The sequence below is a fragment of the Phacochoerus africanus genome, chromosome 4 (assembly GCF_016906955.1).
Source record: "Phacochoerus africanus isolate WHEZ1 chromosome 4, ROS_Pafr_v1, whole genome shotgun sequence".
In the NCBI taxonomy this organism is placed as follows: domain Eukaryota; kingdom Metazoa; phylum Chordata; class Mammalia; order Artiodactyla; family Suidae; genus Phacochoerus; species Phacochoerus africanus.
Genome location: NC_062547.1, coordinates 38,207,424 through 38,230,017, shown reverse-complemented (window position 1 = coordinate 38,230,017; position 22,594 = coordinate 38,207,424). Strand labels below are relative to the sequence as shown.

Genomic DNA, 22,594 nt, shown 5'->3' with positions numbered 1-22,594 from the left:
ATTTCCTAAAGCGGAGTTATCATTTTCTCATCTGTAAACGTCTATAATAATGCAAACCACTTAGAGCTGCTATAAGAATTAACTGAAATAAAATCCATAAGAAGTTTATCATCATCCTCACAGTAACATTTTTATTTTAATAATAATTATAATAATGGTAGGTTGCTGTTGAGTATCATGTACCAGGCAATGTGCCTACATGCTTATATGTACTAATATCTTTATCCAACAAACTATAAATTGTTATCATTTTACAGATGAAAAACTGAAGCTCAGAGAGATTCAATAAATGTCTTACAGTTGTACAGCTAGTTAGTGGTAACCATATCTAGGCAGTCTGATAAAAGCAAAACAGGTGGTAGCTTCTGCTCTCATGACTGAAGCTTTGTCTAAGGAAAGGGCATAATAAACCAAAGGATGATTAGGAAGATAAAAATGAGCCAATAAATGTGAAAAATGCTTTATGAACAGTAAAGCGATAATTCTAGAGGCTTATTTATTTGTGTGGTATTTAACCATTTATATAATTTCAAGTAGAGAGGTTGAGATGAATCCCCAGCCTTTGCCAAAAAGGAGCCTTCCCATTGTCACCTGTGGTTAACAGAGCTTCACCTGTCCTCTTAACAGGTGACCTCGTCACTTACCTTGAAAATGCAGGTATCAGCTTTCCAAGATGGAGAACGAGAGATGGAACACCTGCCATGTTACTCCTTCATGTGTCAGGGTACCTTCAGCAGAGAGCTGAATTCACAGTCACCCAATTGTCAGCATATGCCATTTCAGTATCATATTGGATGATGACAGAGTCTGTGGTCCTATAAATTAATTTAACACTCTTTCTCTGGAGAGCAGATGACTGCATTCTGAAAACAATATTTTCACTCAAGTTATGATGGCTTGTAAAAACACACCTTGAATAGAGTTGATGAGGATGTGTTAGGAAGCCTGTGATGTCCCAGGAGGCCAGACTGATTTAAATTTAGGTAGATTGTCTCTTCTCCTCAGACAGTGTCAGAGGTGGTTTTCTCTTAAAATGATGGCTCTGGCAGAGGGCAGTTAATAGATTGTGCAGTTAACCAGTGTGGTCAGTGAAGTGGGGAAAGGCTTAATGAGAGTGACCCCAAATACTTACACATTAAAAAAAGAAACAGGAGAGGGTGAAAATTTTATTAATTAGGTACTGTAGAAATTTTATTAAATAATTAGGTACTGTAAAAAATGCATTCCCGGTATTATGAGAATTTGCAGGGGGAGGTAATGAATAATATACTTACTTCTGGATTTAATAATATACTTACTTTCTTTCCTCCTTCTCCTTTCTCTTTCTCCTGTCCACGGCACTATTGATTCTAATGCAATCTCCCTTTTTAAAATATGGTTCCTGTTTTAGCTTCTTTGACCCAAAATATGTCTCTCTCAAAGGAATTCTCTAAGCAATGGTTGATGTGTATTATTATTCACATCCCAGTTGTTTTCAGACACTCACCTTAAAGACAAAGAATTTGACCTTTTCCTTTTTCTTATCTCTCCATAAATAAGTAATGTCTTTTACATATCCATATGGTAATAGTTGCCAGGTATACAAAGCTAAATAAAATGTGACCCTTTAGAGAAGTTAGAAAGATGGATAAGAAATAAGGCAGCAGAGTTCCCGCTGTGGTGCAATGGGTTAAAGGATCTGGCATTGCTGCAGCTGTGGCATGGGTCACAGCTGTGGCTCAGATTCACCTCCTGGCCCTGGAATTTCCATATGCCATCGGTGCAGCCATATAAAACAAACAGAAGAAATAAAGCAGCAAAGTATTGTAGGTACAGCGGTTGAGTGCTATGCAGGAAAATCTCAAGGTCCAAAAAAGGTAATCTAAAGGTTAGAGAGTGCAAAAATATTCTAGAAAGACAGTGATGCCTGTGTGGAGCATTAGTAGGTGTTAATGTTGTTCATTCATTCAACAAGCATTTATTGAGTGTCCACTGTGTACTTTCCACTGTTCTATGCCCTCAGGGTATAAAATTAGCAAAGAATAACCTTCTGTAGCACTCAACAAATATTTGTTCAATGGCCAATGGAAGATACTCACTTTAATTCACCTGGTGAATGTGGAACAATTCCCTGCATATAGAAAGACGCGAAACTTTCAGGGGATTCTAAGGCATTCAGAATATTTGTTGGATAAATAATTTGGAGGTGGGGGGCATGGGCACAAACAGGTAGGGTCGCAGCATAGCTGCATAGTTGTGTAGCACACAACCTGCACAACAGTATGTGGTTATGAAGGCATAGTGAGAAAGAATGGGGGAAAGGAATCATAGACTATAAAGTGGTTGCCATTGAAGGCTAGTTTTTCTCATGGGGGCAGGAGAAGGACAGGGGTTGGGGAGGGGATATCAGACTCACTGGAGAATTATTTCTTCAAATTATGTGTCCCTCTGTCTACCATAGACATGTAGACTCTGCCCCATCCCTACACACACACACATACACTCACAGCCTTGCTCTCCCAAAATATTTTCCCCACTTTTGTGCTGATGAGAATGAGTCCTTCTCCTCAGGTGGGCTGGGACTAAAAATGGCTGAGAAACACTCCAGACAATGGAAGGCTGCTCCCAGGTTTTATAACAAGGCAACAGTGTGGTCACATTTTCCTTTTACAAAGGTCCCTTCAGCACTGGGGTAGAGAGTAGATTAGGGAATGTGAAAGATGATGAGAGCACCTGCTGGTCGCTTTCCCATCCTCAGGGTCTAATGCCATTGGTACTCAGAGCACTTGACAGACATTCCTGCTTCCCTGGGCTTTCAAGGTCACCGGCACAAGACTCAAATCAGAATGAAAGAGATTTATCAGTGTGTGCCCGAGAAGGTGGCAACACCTGAAGCATGTCAGAGGAATTATGATTTAGGACAGATGTGAACATTCAAGCAGATCTGTGCTGGGGAGTTAATGAAATATAGCTATCAAATATGGACATGAAGCATTTCACTTTAAATTCTGCTTATCTCAAAGACATCTTGTGTTGGTTATTTTGTTGGTGGTGGTGGTGTTTGGCTTGGTTTTTTGTTGATATAATGATATAATACATAATGAAGTACACCGCCAGCCTGACCCCCTTAAAAATGAATACATTACCAGTAAATCCATTATATTTTCTGTTTCTCTTATGGGACCATTTTTTTCTTGTATCTTAGCAAAACATATGATTTTCTGTGATCTGTACATAAATATTGGCAGTGCCTTGTCAACAAAAAGTGAGTCGATGTAACGGTTTCTGATGACTAATTCATGTCCCCAAGAATAATATACACTTGTTCTTGCTTTATGTCCTTAATCCCTACATATAATGTGATTCCTGTCTGTCTCTCCAATAATTAGACAGAAAAAAATAATCTTCTTTCTGAAATCCTCTTATCCCATATCATAAGAGCCACCTCACTAGATTCCCTGATACTGGAGTGACCTCACAATTTGTAGAGGGCCGCTGACTAATCATTTCTACAACTTTCGAATTTTCTATTATGTTCTAAGTTGGTATAAGAGAATTATTTCCTTTCAAGCCATTTTTTTTCCTTTGAATTAAACATCCAGATGAGCTACAGAACTTGTTGGTTGTGGGGTAGTTTATTACCTTACTGTGTTAGGAAAATAAGATTGAAAGGTGGTACTAGAAAGCAGGCTTTGGATAAACATATTGTTGCCTAACAAGATGTGCATTCAATCCAGTAAGTCAAAAGACTTATCTTACATGTTATAAACCACTGCTGGGTCACTATATTAAGTGATTCACCCACTTGTTATTTATTTATTTATTTTGCTGTTTAGGCCACACCCTTGGCATATGAAAGTTCCCAGACCAGGGGTCAAATCAGAACTACAGCTGCCAGCCTACACCACAGCCACAGCAACAAAGGATCCGAGCCACATCTGTGATCTATAGCACAGCTCGGAGCAATGCCAGATCCTTAACCTGCTGAAGGAGGCCAGGGATCAAACCCGTGCTCTCATGGATACTAGTCAGGTTCGTTACTGCTGAGCCACGACGCAAACTCCCAGATTCACCCATTTTTTAAAGATCAGGTTCATTTTTAGAATACTAATTTTTAGAAGAGTATAGCTTTTCATTTGTAAGGCCATGTACTAGACTGGGAGTAAAGGAGATGTCACTTCTAGCCTGGGTCTGGGGAATCCCTTGCTTAATCCTTTCTCTGCCCTTTTGTACATCTATGAAATGAGGGCATTGCCAGTGATCTCAGTGTTTCTTTTTAGCCTATTGTAACAAGGCATATTTGTAGATCACCTGGCACATAGTAGGTGCTCTAACATGACTCAGTGCCATATAAGAAAAAAGGTTCCCTTTTGCTAACAAATGTTTCCTAGGAAAACAACATATAATTAAACTTCATAGTAGGACTAAAGCGTGGACCAAAATGCCCTCAAAAAGAATTAGAGTTCTACGCCCAGTATTAGAAGAAATTATTAAAAAAACAAAAACCTAACTTTGAGTCCTACTGATTCTTTTCCCTGGGCAAGGTATATATGTCACTCATAGACATCAAAAGAGAAAATGTTTTTAATAACCCAGATCTGCTTACAAAACTTCATTGAGGCCTCTGAGAGAAATACTGAGACAAGATTTTTGTTGTGTTCTTTTCCCCTTCAGCACTGAGAGCTGTTGCTAAGTCAGTAATGAATCTTCTTCCCTTGGTTAAAATCAGGGGCACAGTGAGGAATAAGACTAGTTGTAGAAAATAGCAAGAAAATAGTGAACGTGAAAAAAACTACTGCTTTGCAACATGTAGTGTTGGGAAATATTTGTTGCAGCTCCAACTTATTTTTCTTTACAGGAGAGAAATGCAACAAACAACATACAAAACTATACTGAGTACTCAATTCACATGTGCATTGACACTAGTTATCTTTTGGAATGGAGAGCACAAAAATTTTCAACATTATGAAGCACCCAAAATAAAGGAGCTATAAAATGTACACTGAGCAGAGAATCAAAGCCCAGTTCTTCTATGCCAGCAAATAGCTATCTATAAATATATTTTATCCTGTTACATGCATTTGACACATATTTTTGAAATACTTAGGGCCACTGGAGTATAATCTTCTGAAATTAAGTGCAATATTTATTTAGAGTTTATTAGGACCAAAATCCGTAAGTCATTTTATGTGAGCATTTAATCTGCTTAAGCAACTTATAACTATTTCTGGCATTGGTAAGCCCTAGCCTGTGCTAAATTATCACAAGTAACTAAGCAGATATGAAAATCAAACTCTAGGAGCTTTATAGAATAAGTCAAGATAGTATAACAGAAAGAAAGGATTCTTGGGCATTCCCGTCATGGCTCAGTGGTTAAGGAATCCACCTAGGAAGCATGAGGTTGCAGGTTCAATCCCTTGCCTCGCTCAGTGGGTTAAGGATCCGGCATTGCCATGAGCCGTGTTGTAGGTCGAAGAGTCAGCTCGGATCTGGCGTTGCTGGGGCTCCGGCGTAGGCCGGTGGCTACAGCTCTCCTTAGACCACAAGCCTGGGAACCTCCATAGGCCACAGGTGTGGCCTTAGAGAAAGGCAAAAAAAAAAAAAAAAAAAAAGAGGAAGGATTCTTGTCCCAATTATGCCACTGATTTGTTGTATGCTCTTGTACAAGTTGTTTAAGAGCCTCCATTCTTCTTCTTTTTTGGGGTGTTGTGGGGGGACGCCCATGGCATGTGGAAGTTCCTATGCCAGGGATCAAACCCAAGCCACTGAAGTGACAACATTGGATCCTTAACCAAATGCACCATAAGGGAAGTCCCAAGAGCCTCAGTTCTTCTAAGAGCATCAGTTTTATTAGCTATAAAATGGGAGTAATATTGATAATAATATCTTAGGTTAGGCCTACTAAGGAGAGCCTATATTAGGATACATGAAAAGGAGTGAATTACTATTGTACTGACAGCCTTCTGAGCTCATGAATGTGAGAGTCCAAAGATGTAAACACATCTCTCTTTTCAGAGACCTCACACATTATTAAAAGGGGCATCCAGGTATATTAGCAATTATACTTCAGGACAATGAGTAAAGCCATGAAGTCATGTGTAAACTGAACAGGACATGTCGAGGGAGGTTCCCCTTGTCAGTGAAGGAGATGGCCATGGAAGATTTTTCAGGTGGTGGTCAGGTTTGAATTGGAGGAATGTTAGGAGCAAATTTGGAAAGGCATGAGAGAAAGAGTATGCTATTTGGGAATATAGAACTAAAAGAATTCATGGGTCCCAGAGCTCAGGGAAGGGATGCAGCTGGCAGGAGTGGACATGGAGAGTAATGTATGCAAATGAAGCAACTCAGCCTACAGGTGAGAGAGAAGTAAAGAAAGTATTTAGGCAGGAGACAATCAAACTTGCATTATGGAATTCTCTTTGGTGGAAGCTTACTAAATGGATTGGATACAGCAAGGCTGGATGCAGTGACACCTCTACAGTGGACCAAGGAAAAAAAAAAAAGACACTAAACTAAATAATAGCAATGGTAGCAAAAATCCTGAGAAACATTTAGGGGGAAATGAATGTTTTGGTATCTGACGAGGTACTGAGGATGCTCATGTCACCAACTCTATAAGGAAAAACCTGGAGGGCCTTTTAGTGGAAGGTAGAGGAGTTAACTTTGCAATTGGAAGCTTCGGAATGAGGCAAGGGCTAGAATTATAGTTTGAGAGACATAAGTAGATGGTAGTGAAAATCATGAGGCAGCAGATAGAGAGTGGTTAAACTGAGGAAAGCAGTAGGTAAAGGACAGAAAACTTTAGAATCCTTTGGAGGAGCAAAACTTAAAAATAGGTAGAAGAGGGAGTTCCCATTGTGGCTCAGTGAAAACAAAGCCAACTAACATCCATAAGGACGCATTATCGATCCCTGGCCTTGCTCAGTGTGTTAAAGATCTGGCACTGCCATGAGCTGTGGTGTAGGTGGCAGACATGGCTTACATCCTGCATTTCTGTGGCTGTGGCATAAGCTGGTGGCTACAGCTCCGATTTGACCCCTAGCCTGGGAACTTCCATATGCTATGGGTGCAGCCCTAAGAACACATACACACACACACACAAAAAGAATAGGTAGAAGAAATAGAACCTATGAAGGAATAGAGAAAGAACCATCAGGTTGGTGGTTGGGAGCAGGGGATCCAGGAAAAGGGGTCTTGTCAGAGAGAGTTAAGCAGTAGGGAGTATCAAGGAAGGAATGTCCATACTTATCAGATACCTTATTTGAATGATCAAAAAAGACAAGGATTAAGGATCATCCACTGGATTTGATAATTCTAGAGGCTATCTGGTTTCATTTTTCTTTGGTCTTTTTTTTTTTTAAGGCCACACCCACGGCATATGGATGTTTCCAGGCTAGCGGTCGAATCAGAGTACCACAGCCACAGCAATGCCAGATCCGAGCCACGTCTGCAACCTACACCACAGCTCATAGCAATGCCGGATCCTTAACCCACTGAGCGGAGCCAGGGATCAAACCCACAACCTCATGGTTCCTAGTCAGAGTCGTTTCTGCTGCACCAAGACGGGAACTCCTGGTTTCCTTTCCTATGTAGTCAGGTAAGCAGAAGCAATGCCTGCTGTTGTTTGGACAATAAATAGGAAGTTAGAAGTAAAGACTGAGTGTAAGCTCAACTGTTGGAAAGCTCAGGGATAAGAAGTTATGAGAGCAAAGTAGACTGGAAAGGAAGGAAAATTTTCTTTGTACAGGAGTAGGAGGAACTTGAATATGTTTATCTCCTGAAGGGTAAGGACTATTACACACTAAATTAGACAAAGAAGAGAGATGAGATGTTTTGAGGTAGCTGGGTTCTATATGAGTGGTAATGGGAATTACGACCAAGAGGAGGACTTGACCTTGGACAGAAGCACTTCTTTCTGTGAGACAAGAAAGGTGGGGAAAAGGATAAATGTTGAATGGAGTGAATTAGCCAGTGGTGGTACCAAAAGAGAGGAAGTCATGCCTGACAAAGATGAAGTCATGGTAGATTGATGAGGATGAAATGGGTAGTGTGTTTGAGAATAACAGAAAGAAATGAGACATAGAATTGACCAAAACAAAAAAATAAAAGGACCAATTAATTGCAGTTGGTTTGATATTGCTAATCTCTGAGATGGAAGGAGTTTTTCCAGCAGAGCTCAGTAGCTCAGCCCTGATTTAGAAAAGAGTATACACTTTGTCCCAGGTTGTAGTTTTGTATGGAAAGTGCTGTAAGCGGAAGGAAGAGTTGGGAGTAATTTGGTTTATAGCAGGTTGATTTGCTTTTAGGTTAAATAGCAGGGATTTTGTTTATGGAGATGATGTGGGCTTCATTTTTTTTTTTTTCCTGGAAACCAAGCATGTTCTAAGAAAAGTATGGGATTTACACCTCTACAATCAATCTGTAAATTCCTGTAGTCTTGATATCAATCCCATGCTTGAAACTGTTGCCTGGTTGGTTTCACCATTGGCTTTCTCAGCACATTGTAAGTTGCTGATTAGCTATAGGAAGGATATGGAATATGAGGTGGGCAGAAATTTAATTCCTATGTTATTCACATTCAGAATGACTCTAAGATTGGAACCACTTTACATGGTTCCAATGGTCCCATGGATTCATTAAAGAATCTGTAAGCAGTTTGCACCTAAATGATCATATACTTCAGGATGAAAAACATTTCTGTCACTGTTACCCAGAGTTCACTAAATTTTTCTGACTGGTGGTTCTTTCTGTTTGAAACAGCCTACTCACAGTCAAGTGGACTTGGGCATTCTGCCAGAGGCATTCATACCAAGGATGTCCAGAGACAACTCTTAAATGTAATATGCAGGGCTAGGATGTGCCAGAACTTCAACAATAGGCAAAGCAGCTCTCTTGGAATAATGGGAGAAAGGGTCAAAGTGCTATTCTGACACTGGCCTTGGCAGTTTTTGTCCCAATAACTCAAGTTTCAAAAACAGGAAGTAGGGAAACTGTGGGAATGATAACAGGCAAGTAAAATTATAAAAGCCTTGATGGGCTTTATAAGAAGGAACTGTTATGGGAAAAATTCTACACTGGGAGTCTGAAAATCACATAAAAGATCTGGACCTCAGTGTCTTCATCCTGAACAACAGGGGAGGCAGAATGGTTATAAACTAAAACCTGGCTCCTCTTATCTGCTTTACAATTCAGGGGTTCCCACTGAGATTCTATTGAATGAGTAAAAACTGATGCTAAAATAAGTTTGAAGACTTCTTGTTAGAAGATATTTCCTCAGATCCTTTCTATTCTAATATTCTAGTGAGAATAAACAATGTAGTTACATTTAATTCTCATGAGTCTAATAGATGAGTGTAATAGCTGTCATTATTGTTATTCAGCAGATTTTTATTACTGCCTTATGTCAACCACATGATTCAAGATCTCTTAATTTGAGCCCATGGATGGATTTCTGGGAGTCTGCAAAAGCCCTAAACCTACATGCAATGTTTTGTGGATAAGGCATACAGAGAGGGTCCAAAACTTTCATCAGAATCTCAACATCAAGATGAGAGCAGTAAGGGCAAGGTTATCCCCCACTCAGATCTAAAGCTGCCACAGAGTGAAAGAAATTCAGAGAAATTTTATGGGGCTGACCATGAAAACTGCTTCCCAAATCCCCTCCCAAACCTATATCCCCTTCATTCCCTGTCCACCCCCACAACCCCCCACCTCAGGACTCTGTTACCATTGTGTGTTCATAATATTTAGAGCAGGCAGAGGTCAGCAGGACCTTTGGTAAAGGTGCAACATTCCCTCTTATTCTTACATTTTCTGATTTTTGAAGGAAGCCAAGATCAAATCTTTGGCTCTCTGTACCAATCCTCTACCACCTGGACATGTCTTTACTAGATAGAAAAAACCGCAGCCTTCTCATTTTCATTCTGTAGCCTTGTTAACCTGGAGCTTTAGATGGTTCCTGGACCTGAGGATAAGTTTTTTGTTTGTTTGTTTGTTTTTAAAGAAGTATTCTATAGCAATTGGGAAGAAGGAAAGTAAAGAAAAACATAAATGTTTGGCCATCCCATAATATCGTTCCTTGAAAGCTTTGGGCAGTAACTGGGGAAGATTTCGATTTTTCTGAGTACATTTTCAATTCTGTTCTGCAGTGAGTAGTTGATTATTAACATTATTTTTCCAAAAATAAACAACAAGGATTTATGTTGCATAGGGAATTATGTTTAATATCTTGTGATAAACTATAATGGAATAGAATTTGAAAAAAAAACATATATATATGAAAAACCAAATCATTTTGCTGTATACCTGAAACTAACAATATGGTAAATCAACTATACTTCAACAAAAGAATTATATTTCATAGCAGGCATTTCCATGGTCATTTAAGTCCTGGTTCAGAGGGGAATAACCCAGTGGGAAGAACGGAGCTCTGATATGAGGCAGCAGTCAGGAAATGGAGCAGGGGGTGAGGCTGTGACACAAAGTCAGGTGTCAGCAAGGAGCCCCTAGACTCACTGAGCCAAGCAAGGGGTTGTAGCTGCACCCTGACTCCCACAGCAGGGCAGAGCTGGATCCCAGGGATGTGTGTAATGATGCATTTGCATGGAAAAACAAAGCAGCTCTCACAAATTATATGCTAACTCAGACACCCTGCAAGAAGTGGAAGAACAATGGGAGCTTGAAAAACAAAACAGGAAACAGCACCGACCCTGGAACCAGAAGTTGATGTGAGATACAGTAAGAATTCTCAGAATTTAACCCTTTTGCTCTCTTTTCATTCCAGATGCTGCACAACAAGCATGTCATGGTCCGTGTGGGAGGAGGTTGGGAAACATTTGCAGGGTATTTGTTGAAACACGACCCCTGCCGGATGCTGCAGATCTCCCGTGTGGATGGCAAGACATCCCCCATCCAGAGTAAATCTCCAACCCTTAGGGACATGAATCCAGATAATTACCTGGTGGTCTCTGCCAATTATAAGGCTAAGAAGGAAATTAAATGAAACTAGTTGGTCACCACAAGGGGACTCTCATAATGGCCTGTATCCACATCTCCAGTTGTAGTCAGTTTAGTTCACACGCTCCGAAAATTACTTTGGAAAAAGACGTAACAGACAGAAAGATGTCATCATGTTAAAGCATGTTCAACGAGTAGCATTATTTATTTGGAATGCTTCGGTAGAAAATGACCTAGTCAGAGAAATTCTAAACTCAGATTTAAATCAGACAAATTGTAGGCAAATTATTATTTCTCAATATATGAACATGGTATTTAGGATACAATATTAGCAGCATAATTCTAGCTAGAGGTAAAAATTATTAGGAGAAAATAGTTGGGATGTACAGTTAAGTCAACAGAAAGTGCCTGCCTAATGTCTAAGGAATAAAAGCACCCCAGACATTTTTAATAATTGCAAGATTTTTAAGCGCATTTTAAAAAAGTGATAATTAGCATGATGTGCTCCTGAAAATGTCCAATGGCACTACAGATAAGTACAGAGTGCTCTCCACAGCAGTGCTTTACTGGAAAGGCCACTTCAGAAAAGTTTACATTCACTTGGACGATTGCCTTAAAATTTAGCCTTTATCTATGACCAAATATCTGGGGTACTCTGTACTCTGGGACGTTTTCACTGCACCCCTTACAGAATGGCTTATGACTTGTTTCACACATTCCGAGGCACGTGGCTGTGAGACTGACAGTGTAATTCACACGCATAAGCTGACATACGTTTATATTTTGACAGAATAAACTCTACAGTCAAATGTTCATTGACTTCATGTTATTTCAAAGCATTTTCTTATTAAAATATATCTTTAGTTAACCCTACTTTGCTGTGCTGTCTAGTAAAGTACTTTCACTGTAGCTAATGATGTTACAGACTAAGTATACCCTTGTATACCTAGGACAGGGCTGTTTTATACCCATAAACGGCAAAATGGTGTCCTCACTGAATCAAGAATTAAAAAGATAAATATTAAAAAGTGTTTACCTGTCTCTCTATCAATGTTTTATTCTGAAATAAAGATAATCTTCAAATGGCAACTTCTCCTGAGAGTTATAAGAAGAGTCAAATCATGGTTACCTTTTTCTTCACTTTGGGCCGCTGAGATGTAGTGATACTTGTTCTCCTTATCAGAGAGTTCTAAGGACTTGATCAGAAATAGTCCTTTAAGTGCTCCCCAGATATAAAAATTATAGGCAGAGTTAATTTGTCATTCCCTCATTTTTCAACAATAAAATCCACCTTTCTTGCTTCAGAAAGTCAGGGAAGAAGTATCTCAGTTTGTCACATGGATCATTTACTCAAATCAGACACAACCTTTTTAAAACAACAAGACCGGTGGTGCTGGAAATGGTGAATATCATTATGGAAAAAAAAAAGTTTCATAGAAAATAAAATCATCATTGAATAGGGAGTATTGTAATATCTTTTAAAATATTAAACTAACTCAACTAACATTAACACTGAATTTCCCTGTATGGTAATTACCGCAGTATTTCCATCAAAACTTTCTCCTGTGCTTAAATTTGTTCTCAAAAACACTTATGTCTTTAATAATTAATTTCATTAACTTAGTTCCTTGTTTATTAGTTTTTCATTCCTGATGTAGCTTAAGCAACAGGAATTTGTTATGTTATAGTTTTGTAGCTCACAAGTTTGACATTGTCTCACTGGGGTAAAATCAAGACATCAGCAGGGCTGTGTTCCTTTCTGAGGAGTTTAGGAGAGGATCCCTTTCTTTGCTTCTCCCACTTTCTGGAGGTTGTCTGATCTCCTTGGTATCTGCCCCCCTTCCTCTGTCTTCAAAGCCAGCAATAGAGTGTTTCAGTGATGCTGCTTTCTTTATATCTCTTTGATCACAGGTTGGAAAAGTTCTCTGCTTTTAAAGAACCCTGTGTTTCAATTGGTTCCACCTGGATAATCCATTATAATCTCCCCATTTTAATGTCATTCACTACATCACATCTGTAAGATAGCTTTTATGGTGTAATGTTAACATATTCCCAGATTCCAGGGATTAGGATGGGTCTACCTAAAGGAGTCAAGATCTACATATAGTTCAAATGCTTTAAAATTAATATGTACCATATACTGCAATATAACACAAGTCTTGTGGGAAGTATGAGATAGTGGCTCAGTTTCCTTTTTGTAAATCAAATAAGCTGTTCTACTGAATTTAGTTTCTATTGCATTTAGTATCTGCAAATTCTAATTTAGGGCTCAGGCTGTGGTCTTATCATCTGAAAATGCAACCAAATTAAAAGATACAACCATTCTTCTATTTTACCTTATTATATACTAAAAAACTGTAAGAACCAAAAATGCTATAATGCACATTACGAATGAACAAAAGCTTAAAAGTTTATGACAATGCATTATATAGAATTACCTCACAATATTTTTATATTTAAAATAGACATTTTAAAGTATAGTACTTACATACTTCTTTCATATATTCATACTTGCCTTGGCAATTTCACATCTGTATAAATCTTATGATCATTCTTTAATAAATATAATAGAAACACCTGTAAAATTTGGACAAACATTATTACCCATCCAGATTCTTAGTTGAACTCATTCAACTACTACAAGAATCTTTAGAGTTGAATCTGACATGGTATAATAGTACATCACTGCCCTATGATGGCACCACTAATATATAATTTTAAATACAGCAAGCAAAAAAACCCCACTTTATTATACTGTAAAATAAATAGTATGCTAATTTTATAAGCTCAAAAGTAGAAAATAAATTAGGAGAAATTTCATGTTTTCTATAAATACTAATTTTTTAGTAAGTTACAAAAATTTATAGTGTTCCTTCACATAAGCCCTTCAAATGATTTTTCACGATTTTCCCTGATGATCAGTTTAAAGGCACTAAGTCCATATGTTTAAGCAAAAGTCTTCATGTATAATGCAATAAAGAGATAGAAGGTTAACTGGCAAACAATAAATAGCTAGCTCATTTTATAAACGAGGGAAAATACAATTGCAAACTGTCATATGTGAGATGTATACAGAATTTTTACATGCAAATATATAAATATATATTCACTATTTAGGTTCATGTTTTAACAACTAAAAAACAGCAAATCATTCACTGCAGAAGAACAAATGTAGAGAAAATAAGTACTTAGTGAAAGGTCTGGCCATTTTCTAAGTCTAAAAATCAAAAGTATTTTCAATATTCAATTCTGAAAAGCACTGCACTTAAGGGCACTAAAATTACAAAGTCTGAATCTTCATTTATTCAAAGAGAAGAGATTAAATTGAGGATTTCCACTTGATTGCAGGTATTAATTATTGGCAGTAGACTCTTCCACTTATGTTATACTTTATGAAACTGTCCACTAGAAAAGATAAAAATATAGAGAAAAGTAAATCTTATTTAAAGTTATGTAACAATATTCTAGTGAACAAACAGGCAAGAGAGGACCATGGACTATACAAATGCAAAATGATCTTTGAAAGCAACAATTAGTAAAATGTTACATTATAGCTAAAAGTCTAAAATAAGATGTACAGTGGTATAAAAATATAAAGAAATAAAACAAGGAGTTCCCATTGTGACTCAAGGGGTTAAGAACTCAACTAATATCCATGAGGATGTGGGCTCAATCCCTGGCCTTGTTCAGTGGGTTAAGGATCTGGCACTGCCACAAGCTGCAGTGTAGGTGTCAGGCGAGACTCAGATCCAGCATTGCTGTGGCTGTGGCATAGGCTTGCAGCTGCCTGCAGCTCCAATTCAACCCCTAGCTCGGGAACTTCAATACACCACAACTATGGCCCAAAAAAAGAAAGAAAGAAAGAAAGAAAACAAAATATATGGACAGATTAGTAGATCCCAAATATCCAGTAATCACTGAAGGAAAAATAAAACATCACAAAACCAAAAAACAATAAAACTATAAAATAAAAATAAATGAATCATTGTTTGAGGCAGGAAGTGAAGAAATGGTAGAAATTATTAAATAATGAATTAGTAATGTCTTCTCCTTGCTTGACTGGATAAACTATTCCATTAGGCATTTAATCAAGTCTTTTTTTTTTTTTTTTTTTTTTTGCTATTTCTTGGGCCGCTCCCGCGGCATATGGAGGTTCCCAGGCTAGGGGTTGAATCAGAGCTGCAGCCACTGGCCTACGCCAGAGCCACAGCAACGCGGGATCCGAGCTGTGTCTGCAACCTACACCACAACTCAGGGCAACGCCAGATCATCAACCCACTGAGCAAGTGCAGGGACCGAACCTGCAACCTCATGGTTCCTAGTCGAATTCGTTAACCACTGCGCCACGACCGGAACGCCTTAATCAAGTCTTAAATCTGAAGTAGTAAGTTCTGAAAAAGCCACTGGGATGGTATTAGAGGTATTTACCAGTTTCTTGAGTAGTATTTTCCAAGTATATTCAAGGTATATTATTGAGTGTAACATTAAGAAAAATAATAAATTGAAAATTTTAAAATTAAGGATTAGTCCAAGTAAACTCACTTTCCTTTTTGTGGCTCTTCATAGAGACTTAAATACTGTGCCCTTTTTAATCTCCAAGAAAGGAATTCAGTATGTAATTCAGTATTCAGTATTTTATTTTATTTTTATTTTTTTTTGTCATTTTGCTATTTCTTGGCCTGTTCCAAGATCCAACTGGGAGCTGTAGCCGCCGGCCTACACCAGAGCCACAGCAACGCGGGGTCCGAGCCGCGTTGCAACCTACACCACAGCTCACAGCAACGCAGGATTGTTAACCCGCTGAGCAAGGGCAGGGACTGAACCCGCAACCTCATGGTTCCTTGTTGGATTCGTTAACCACTGCACCACGACGGGAACTCCGGTATTCAGTATTTTAAACTTTTTTTTTTTTAACCATAGGACTATCTCTCAGGATTAGCATTACAAGCACTAGAGCAGTGATTCTCAATCTGGTTGGATATTGGGCTAAGCCCACTTTCAGCCATTCTAATTGGCCTAGGGCTGGACCCAAGGCTCAGGCTTTTGTGAAAGCTCCTTGGGAGTCTCCAGCAGCAGCCAGGGTTGGGAGGCACTGCATGGAATGTCTGCCATTGCTCCTCTACTGGTAAGTCCTGAACCCATGCTAGTTTGTGTCCTGATGCTGTCAAATAAGGCTGCCTTTCCAGGACACAGTGAGCACTTTTAAGGCCAATTACCCTGGGAAGAGGCAGCTAGTCAGGAGATGACTATGTGGAAAGCATGATGACAAGGAAAGACGGTTTTTTCCTCATACTATGGAGCCCCGTTAGGAAGAATCTAGCTGTGACACAGTTGAGGCCAACCTGTAGAACAGGCCTGAGAGCAGTCCCTAAAGGATCCTAGGCCAAAGGGTTTGAGGATTAAAGTTATTTTCTTGCTTGTATTTTCCCTTCTGTTATCCCTGAGCCTCCAAAAACTTATTTTGAATTACACTGTATGTTCTCAATGAGCAAAGCAGGTGGTCAAAGAAAAAAGGGACTAAATTTAACACTGAGATATTTTTTTGAGCACTTCTGAAGGGACCAGAAGCAATACAAGGCTTAATTTATTTTTAATCTACAGACTTCAGGGCACTCAGGTTTAGTTAAGAAATCCCTTTATCTTTTATTAGAGTTCAAAAGCTGATGTTAAATTTGTTAGAACATGTAAAGTAAGTACCTTCTGATTATATATAAAGTATCTTTTTTGGTAACATTGTATGTGACTTTAAGTCATTTTGAACTTCCATTTCTTCTACTATGAAATAGTTGATCTTAGCACCATTTCCAGTTCCATAATTTAATTTTCATATATGCTTTTGAGAACCCTATATGAAGTGATAAATTGGTGACATAGATCTTTATCTAAACAGAATGTTGAAAGTAAGCATTTATGCTTTTGTTAAATATCTGACCTTGTATCTCCCAAATGTTTTACTTTACATTAATTCTTTCTTATTATGGGGGTATATTAAAGAAATAAATCAATAAATACAATACTCACCACTATTTACCTTAATATTGGAACCAATTATTTTATATGTTGTTAAAGTTAACAATAAAAAACTATTTTCTTTAAATTTCACTTATTAAATGAAATCAGATGAAGTAACATACAATGATAAAATATGCACAGATAAATCTTATTTCCACGTATCTTCCTGAGTCAGAATCACTTCTGCTCAGGGTGCTCCTAAATTGCCTGCCTTACAAGTCAGGAGTATATACATAGGTATTTATATATTTTTGTGAGCAATAGCCAAATTGAGTTGAGAAGGTAGCAAATCAACTAAACACGTGCTCATAAACCACCGCCAAGCTAAATACAAATGCTTGAAATTCAGGACATTGTCCTTTCAAAGATATACTTGAGAAATCTATTTCCTTTAAAAATCGCCCAAAGAAGAAAATCTTAATATATGAACCATTACTTTTCTGAGCTTTAACACATAAGCTAAAACCTTTTTCATCCTGCTAGATTGCAGCAAGCCCCACGCTCAGGGACCATGCTTAATTGTCCATTATTGTACTTTTAGTATCCAGAGTTACCATGGCTAAGATTGGGAGGAGTATGTGTCAGATGCACCCCTGTACATCCTACTGTCCAAATCAATGTTTACATAACAATGATAATGAGTGACAATGGGAAGCTCAAAAGTCTCAAATCATTGAGTGGAAAAAATTCCAAGAGTCTGAAGTAGTTTATAGTATAATCCCATTTAGTAAGACTGATGTATAAAATGATATTAGAAGCAATGTCTGTCAAAATGACACTGAATTTGGGTGATTTTTACTTTCTTTTTTATACCCTTCTATATTGTTTTTTATACTTTAAGATTGCCATCAATTATATAAGCATCAAGTATTAAAATACAGAGTTAAGATAGTCAGGAAATATATTTTCATTTTGGAAAAAAGAAAGCAAATATATTCCAGTGAATGTTGGAACATCCAAATAAATGGACACTTCTTCCAAACTATATTATTCATGCTTTTAAATTAATTCACAATTTGCCAATAATCCATTTCCTGAGGAAATTATTGAATGGACTGCTACTTAAGTTTTTTTAAAAAATTCCAAGTAAATTAAACCTTAAGTAAATTTTAATACTTACTCTAAGTCCACCTTCTGGTGGGGGTCCAGATGTAGCCATTTGTTTTTCTATTTTTTCCTTTTTCTTTCTTTTTTCTTCCACAGACCTAACATCCAAAATGCCCCGAGATGCAGCCTTCAAGAAAATTGTTAAGGAGTGTAGAAAAATAACAAAAATCAGTTTCCATTGTCTAGCGGGTTGGTCTATTTTTGGTAACAAAGAATCAGTCTATTTCTACAACAGGTTTACATAAAACATATTATAATTTCTTCACTGGTAATTTTGCAACCATACAAATTTCACCCCTAAAGTTACTTCACATCTGTCGGAATTTTATAAGCCACAGTCATTTCATCCCAAGGAAGAATGTTATTAAAGGGGCATCTCACATAATAGAAAAAGTGTATGGTAATTTTCATATGTTAAATGACATAAATGCTCTGAAGTAATTTCTAGAAACACAGAAGTCATTTTGAGAAATGTTTACCTTTATAGGCTATCAGATACCATTTTCATTAGAGAATAGTACTAGTAATTGGCATTTGCAGAGAACAAAGTGCAAATTTAACTATCTAAGGTAGAATTTTATTTTTACTCTCACCTCCTTCTGTCTTCTCTCTGCAGCCTCTGCAAGCTTTGCTCTTTTTTCTTCCTGGGAGAAAATGTGTAAGAAAGATGTTTAACAACAAAACCAAACATTATCCTTTATATTTTATACTTTTATCTTATAGGTTATATAACAGTTTACAAAAATATTTAGTACTGGCTCAAAATGTCTCACTAAAAATGCCATTATTTATAACATTTATAAAATACTCAATTTTCTGAATTTCATTCTCCCAATCAATATACCTTCAACTAAGCACAAGATGAAACTATGACATATATATGTATTATATATCTCATACACATACACAGACACTGCTATTTGCTTTTTTTTTTTTAAAGGGATTACAAGCCAGTCAGGGCAATAATAAAGTGGGGGGAATTCCTGTCGTGGCTCAGTGGTTAACGAATTTGACTAGGAACCATGAGATTGCGGGTTCAATCCCTGGCCTTGCTCAGTGGGTTAAGGGGCCAGCGCTGCCATGAGCTATATGGTGTAGGTCACAGACACAGCTCGGATCTGGCATTGCTGTAGCCATGGTGCAGGCCAGTGGCTACAGCTCCGATTCGACCCCTAGCCTGGGAACCTCCATATGGCACGGGTGCGGCCCTAGATAAGACAAAACGACAAACGAATAAATAAATATAGAAATTTATGGTTTGTACTGTCAATTAAAAAGGAGTTTGAAGTAGGCTGGTGTTTGCAGAAAAAGTTCACACATCAAGTGGGAGAATCTCATTGTGTAGGATGGGAGGGACTTGAGGAAATTTATGAGATATACTGTTCTCTGTTGGGAAACAGTAAATATTATTTCTCTGTATCATGTATTACATTATTCATAGTCATAGATTATAATTCTTGAAATATGATAGTAAGTAGCATTCTCTTGGGAGCTATGTTAATAATTCTCCTGTTTTCCATACAATACATTCATTTTTTCATTCATTCATTCATTCATTGGATAAATACTTATGGTGCCACTATTATGCCTCAGGGACTTTTCTACTTGCTGAGGAAACAGCAGTGAAACACAGACAAATGTTTCCACCCACGTGGAATTTACATTCCAAAGAGGACAGTCACAGTATAATCAAATAAACATAAATCTATCAGAAGTGCTTTGGGAAAATAGAAGAATATGGTGAATAAGAAATAGAAGGATGGGTGGGTGGTAGAGTGGAAGATCTATTTCATTTAGGATTCTGGGGAAGAGAAGCCTCAAAGATAAAGTGACATTCAAGTAGCAGGCAATGTGCTTATCTGTGGGGGTGGGGGAAAGGCTTAACAAATGCTGGCAGATTGGTATTTTATCAACAGCCAGATAAACAAAATTAGGAACATTTAAAAGCAAGAGTAACAAGAAAGACAAGGTGAACTTTCTCATATCAACTTCCAGGTCATTTCTAGTACTTATGATCAAATCGCTGAAGAGTTAATGTACTTCCCTAAACTTATTTCCTTCAATGAATTTTTAGCTAGATAGAAGAGAGGAATTTAGGGTTTCTGTTACAAATTTCCTGCAAGGATTATTAATGTAAAAATGCTATTAAAAATAGAAAGCTGCAAAAAGTATTAATGTATTATAGCACAAACCACCTATTTAAATCTGAAATCATCCAGATAAATAGTTTCTAGTGCAAGTATGTCGCATGGGACAAATCTACGTATTGTAAAACTTTATTTCTTGTTTATCTGAAACTCTAAGCACCCTGTATTTTTATCTGCTAAACGTGACAATCTTGCAAATTTTATGTTCTGTACTACATAAAATTCTTTTTTAAAAAGAACTTAAAAGAGGAGTTCCCGTCGTGGCGCAGTGGTTAACGAATCCGACTAGGAACCATGCGGTTGAGGGTTCGATCCCTGGCCTTGTTCAGTGGGTTGGCGATCCGGCGTTGCTGTGAGCTGTGGTGTAGATCGCAGACGCGGCTCAGATCCGGCGTTGCTGTGGCTCTGGTATAGGCCGGTGGCTGCAGCTCCGATTAAATCCCTAGCCTGGGAACCTCCATATGCCGCGGAAGGGGCCCTAGAAAAGGCAAAAAGACAAAAAAAAAAGAACTTAAAAGAGATAAATACTAAAGAGAAATCATTGATTAACAATATATCCCATAAAGCACAGGAGGCACCTTCTTATCTCCTACAATATCAAACACTTTAGTTCACGGAGAAAGAGGAATTTCTTTACACACTCGAACTCCATCTACCGCATCTCTCAGAATGGCCACCGCACGCACGGACTGCGTACGCCTGCGTCCTACTAACTCCCAATTTTGCCAGCCAGCGAGATGTGAAAAAACGCTAGAGCCGCCTTTAGATAAAATTTTCCCTAACGGAAGGGTAGAGACCCACGCGGAGTCACCAACCCAGGTCCTGGGGGCAGGACCTCCCGTCCCTGCCACCAGGGTTGGCTGCACCTCCGGCCCGAGCCACTGCGTCCAACGGCCGGTCCCGGGGCCCGCATCTCAGGGCCTTTGGCGCGCCCCTTTGGGAAACAGGTGCGCGCGGCGCGGGCGGGCTGACATGGGGACGCAGGAACGCTGGGAGGAGGCCTTACTCACCGGGTCTGGCGAGGGAGGCGCCTCCTCCGTTGGACAGGGAAAACACAGCCCCATGGGGACGACAGCTGACGCCCCTTCCTGGGTCAGCCCCAGACCAGGCCTTGCAAACTGCTTTGTCAGACCCGGGCCCCAGGTCTAAGGGGCTCGCTCCGCCCCCGCCGGGCGGCTTGGTGACTGGGCAGCTCAGCTCCTCCCCGCCCCTCTGCAGCAACGCCCCAGCGCTCCCTCTCAGCTCTGCCCCGCCCCACCACCACCTCCCACCCCGGCTCGGCTCAGGCCCCAGGTATAAGGCTCCGCCCACTTCGCGCTTCGGCCCCGCCCCTGCAGCTGGCCTCCCTCCCATTGAGTAAACGCCTTACCTCCAGAGGCTCCACCTGGACCAGGCCTTGGTTCCTAGAAACGCTTGCCCAGAGCAGCATGCGGAGGAGGAGTGGAAAAGCTTGACCAGTGGCTCCGGGTTGGCTGGGCCTTTATAAATGAATGATGTAACTCTGGATAGTTTATGCCACTTCTTTGGTGAGAAGAGATTCTGACCTCCAAGAAATTAAAGCCAAAATTTTGAAGTCAGCACTCTTTTCTGTTAAGTGCCTCTCGCTACTACCCCAGTCGAGACAGCAGAACATGAAATCCATCAGTATATTTTAGAAGTGAGCATCATTAGTGAACCATTAGTTGAGATTCCCAATAGTTTCTGGTGCTTTGAACTCATTTATTAATAATGTTTGATATATTCAGAAATACTTAAAATGAAGGCATCTCAAATTTTAAGGGCCATAAGAATCACTTGGGCATCTACCTAAGTGTATTAACATATGAGTTAACAAGTACCACAGCAAAATGGACATATCATTGGAAAATTGATGCAAGCACACTGAGTTATTGATCTTAATCTTCTGATAATAGTTTTACGAAGCCAACAGATTTTCCATTAGAATTCTTTAATTTCTTAACCTGTTCAGTGGTATGATCTAAAAGTTATCGGAAACCCATACATGTCTGAAACTCCTATGACTCCTCTTGAAGATGAAGCATCAAACAATGGCTGTCTATAAGTGACAAAATATTTAAGAAGATGTGATTGAGGATCTGATACAATGCAATTGACAAAGAAACTTGGTTACTGGTAGAATTATGACTGATAACATTTTACTAGGTGGATATACTAGATTTTTTAGGAGTGCCATATAATTTTCACAATATCATATTAATAACATTTACCTGTACAATATACACTGAGAAGGTTTATCACCACTTATTTGATAGAGCTTCCCATGTAGTTTAACAAAAAAACAAGCCTGATTAGTTTAATATTCTTCTCTCATATGCTTCAGGGGGTCCTCTCTGAAGCTTCCCAAAGTTAGCTAGAGGTTTAAAGAACTTCAG

General features: G+C 38.7%; 2 protein-coding genes across 6 annotated transcripts in view; one reads left to right on the top strand and one right to left on the bottom strand.

The window, feature by feature from the left end:
• The window catches only part of GAS2 (growth arrest specific 2), a 167,064-nt gene extending 155,096 nt beyond the window's left edge, over positions 1 to 11,968 (top strand). For all 5 annotated transcript variants that reach the window (XM_047776127.1, XM_047776124.1, XM_047776126.1 and 2 more), the window contains one exon: positions 10,763 to 11,968. In XM_047776127.1, the coding sequence (XP_047632083.1) occupies positions 10,763 to 10,981 (219 nt within the window). In that variant the 3' untranslated portion in view covers positions 10,982 to 11,968. The remainder of the gene's footprint in view (positions 1 to 10,762) is intronic.
• A 2,247-nt stretch (positions 11,969 to 14,215) lies between these two features.
• Positions 14,216 to 21,400, bottom strand: SVIP (small VCP interacting protein). The gene is made up of 4 exons (XM_047776130.1): positions 21,212 to 21,400; positions 18,648 to 18,698; positions 18,068 to 18,181; positions 14,216 to 14,340 (listed from the first exon to the last, which is right to left on the bottom strand). The coding sequence occupies exons 1-4, from the start codon at positions 21,263 to 21,265 to the stop codon at positions 14,326 to 14,328; spliced, it is 234 nt and encodes a 77-aa protein (XP_047632086.1). The 5' UTR covers positions 21,266 to 21,400; the 3' UTR covers positions 14,216 to 14,325.
• Positions 21,401 to 22,594: the final 1,194 nt, after the last annotated feature.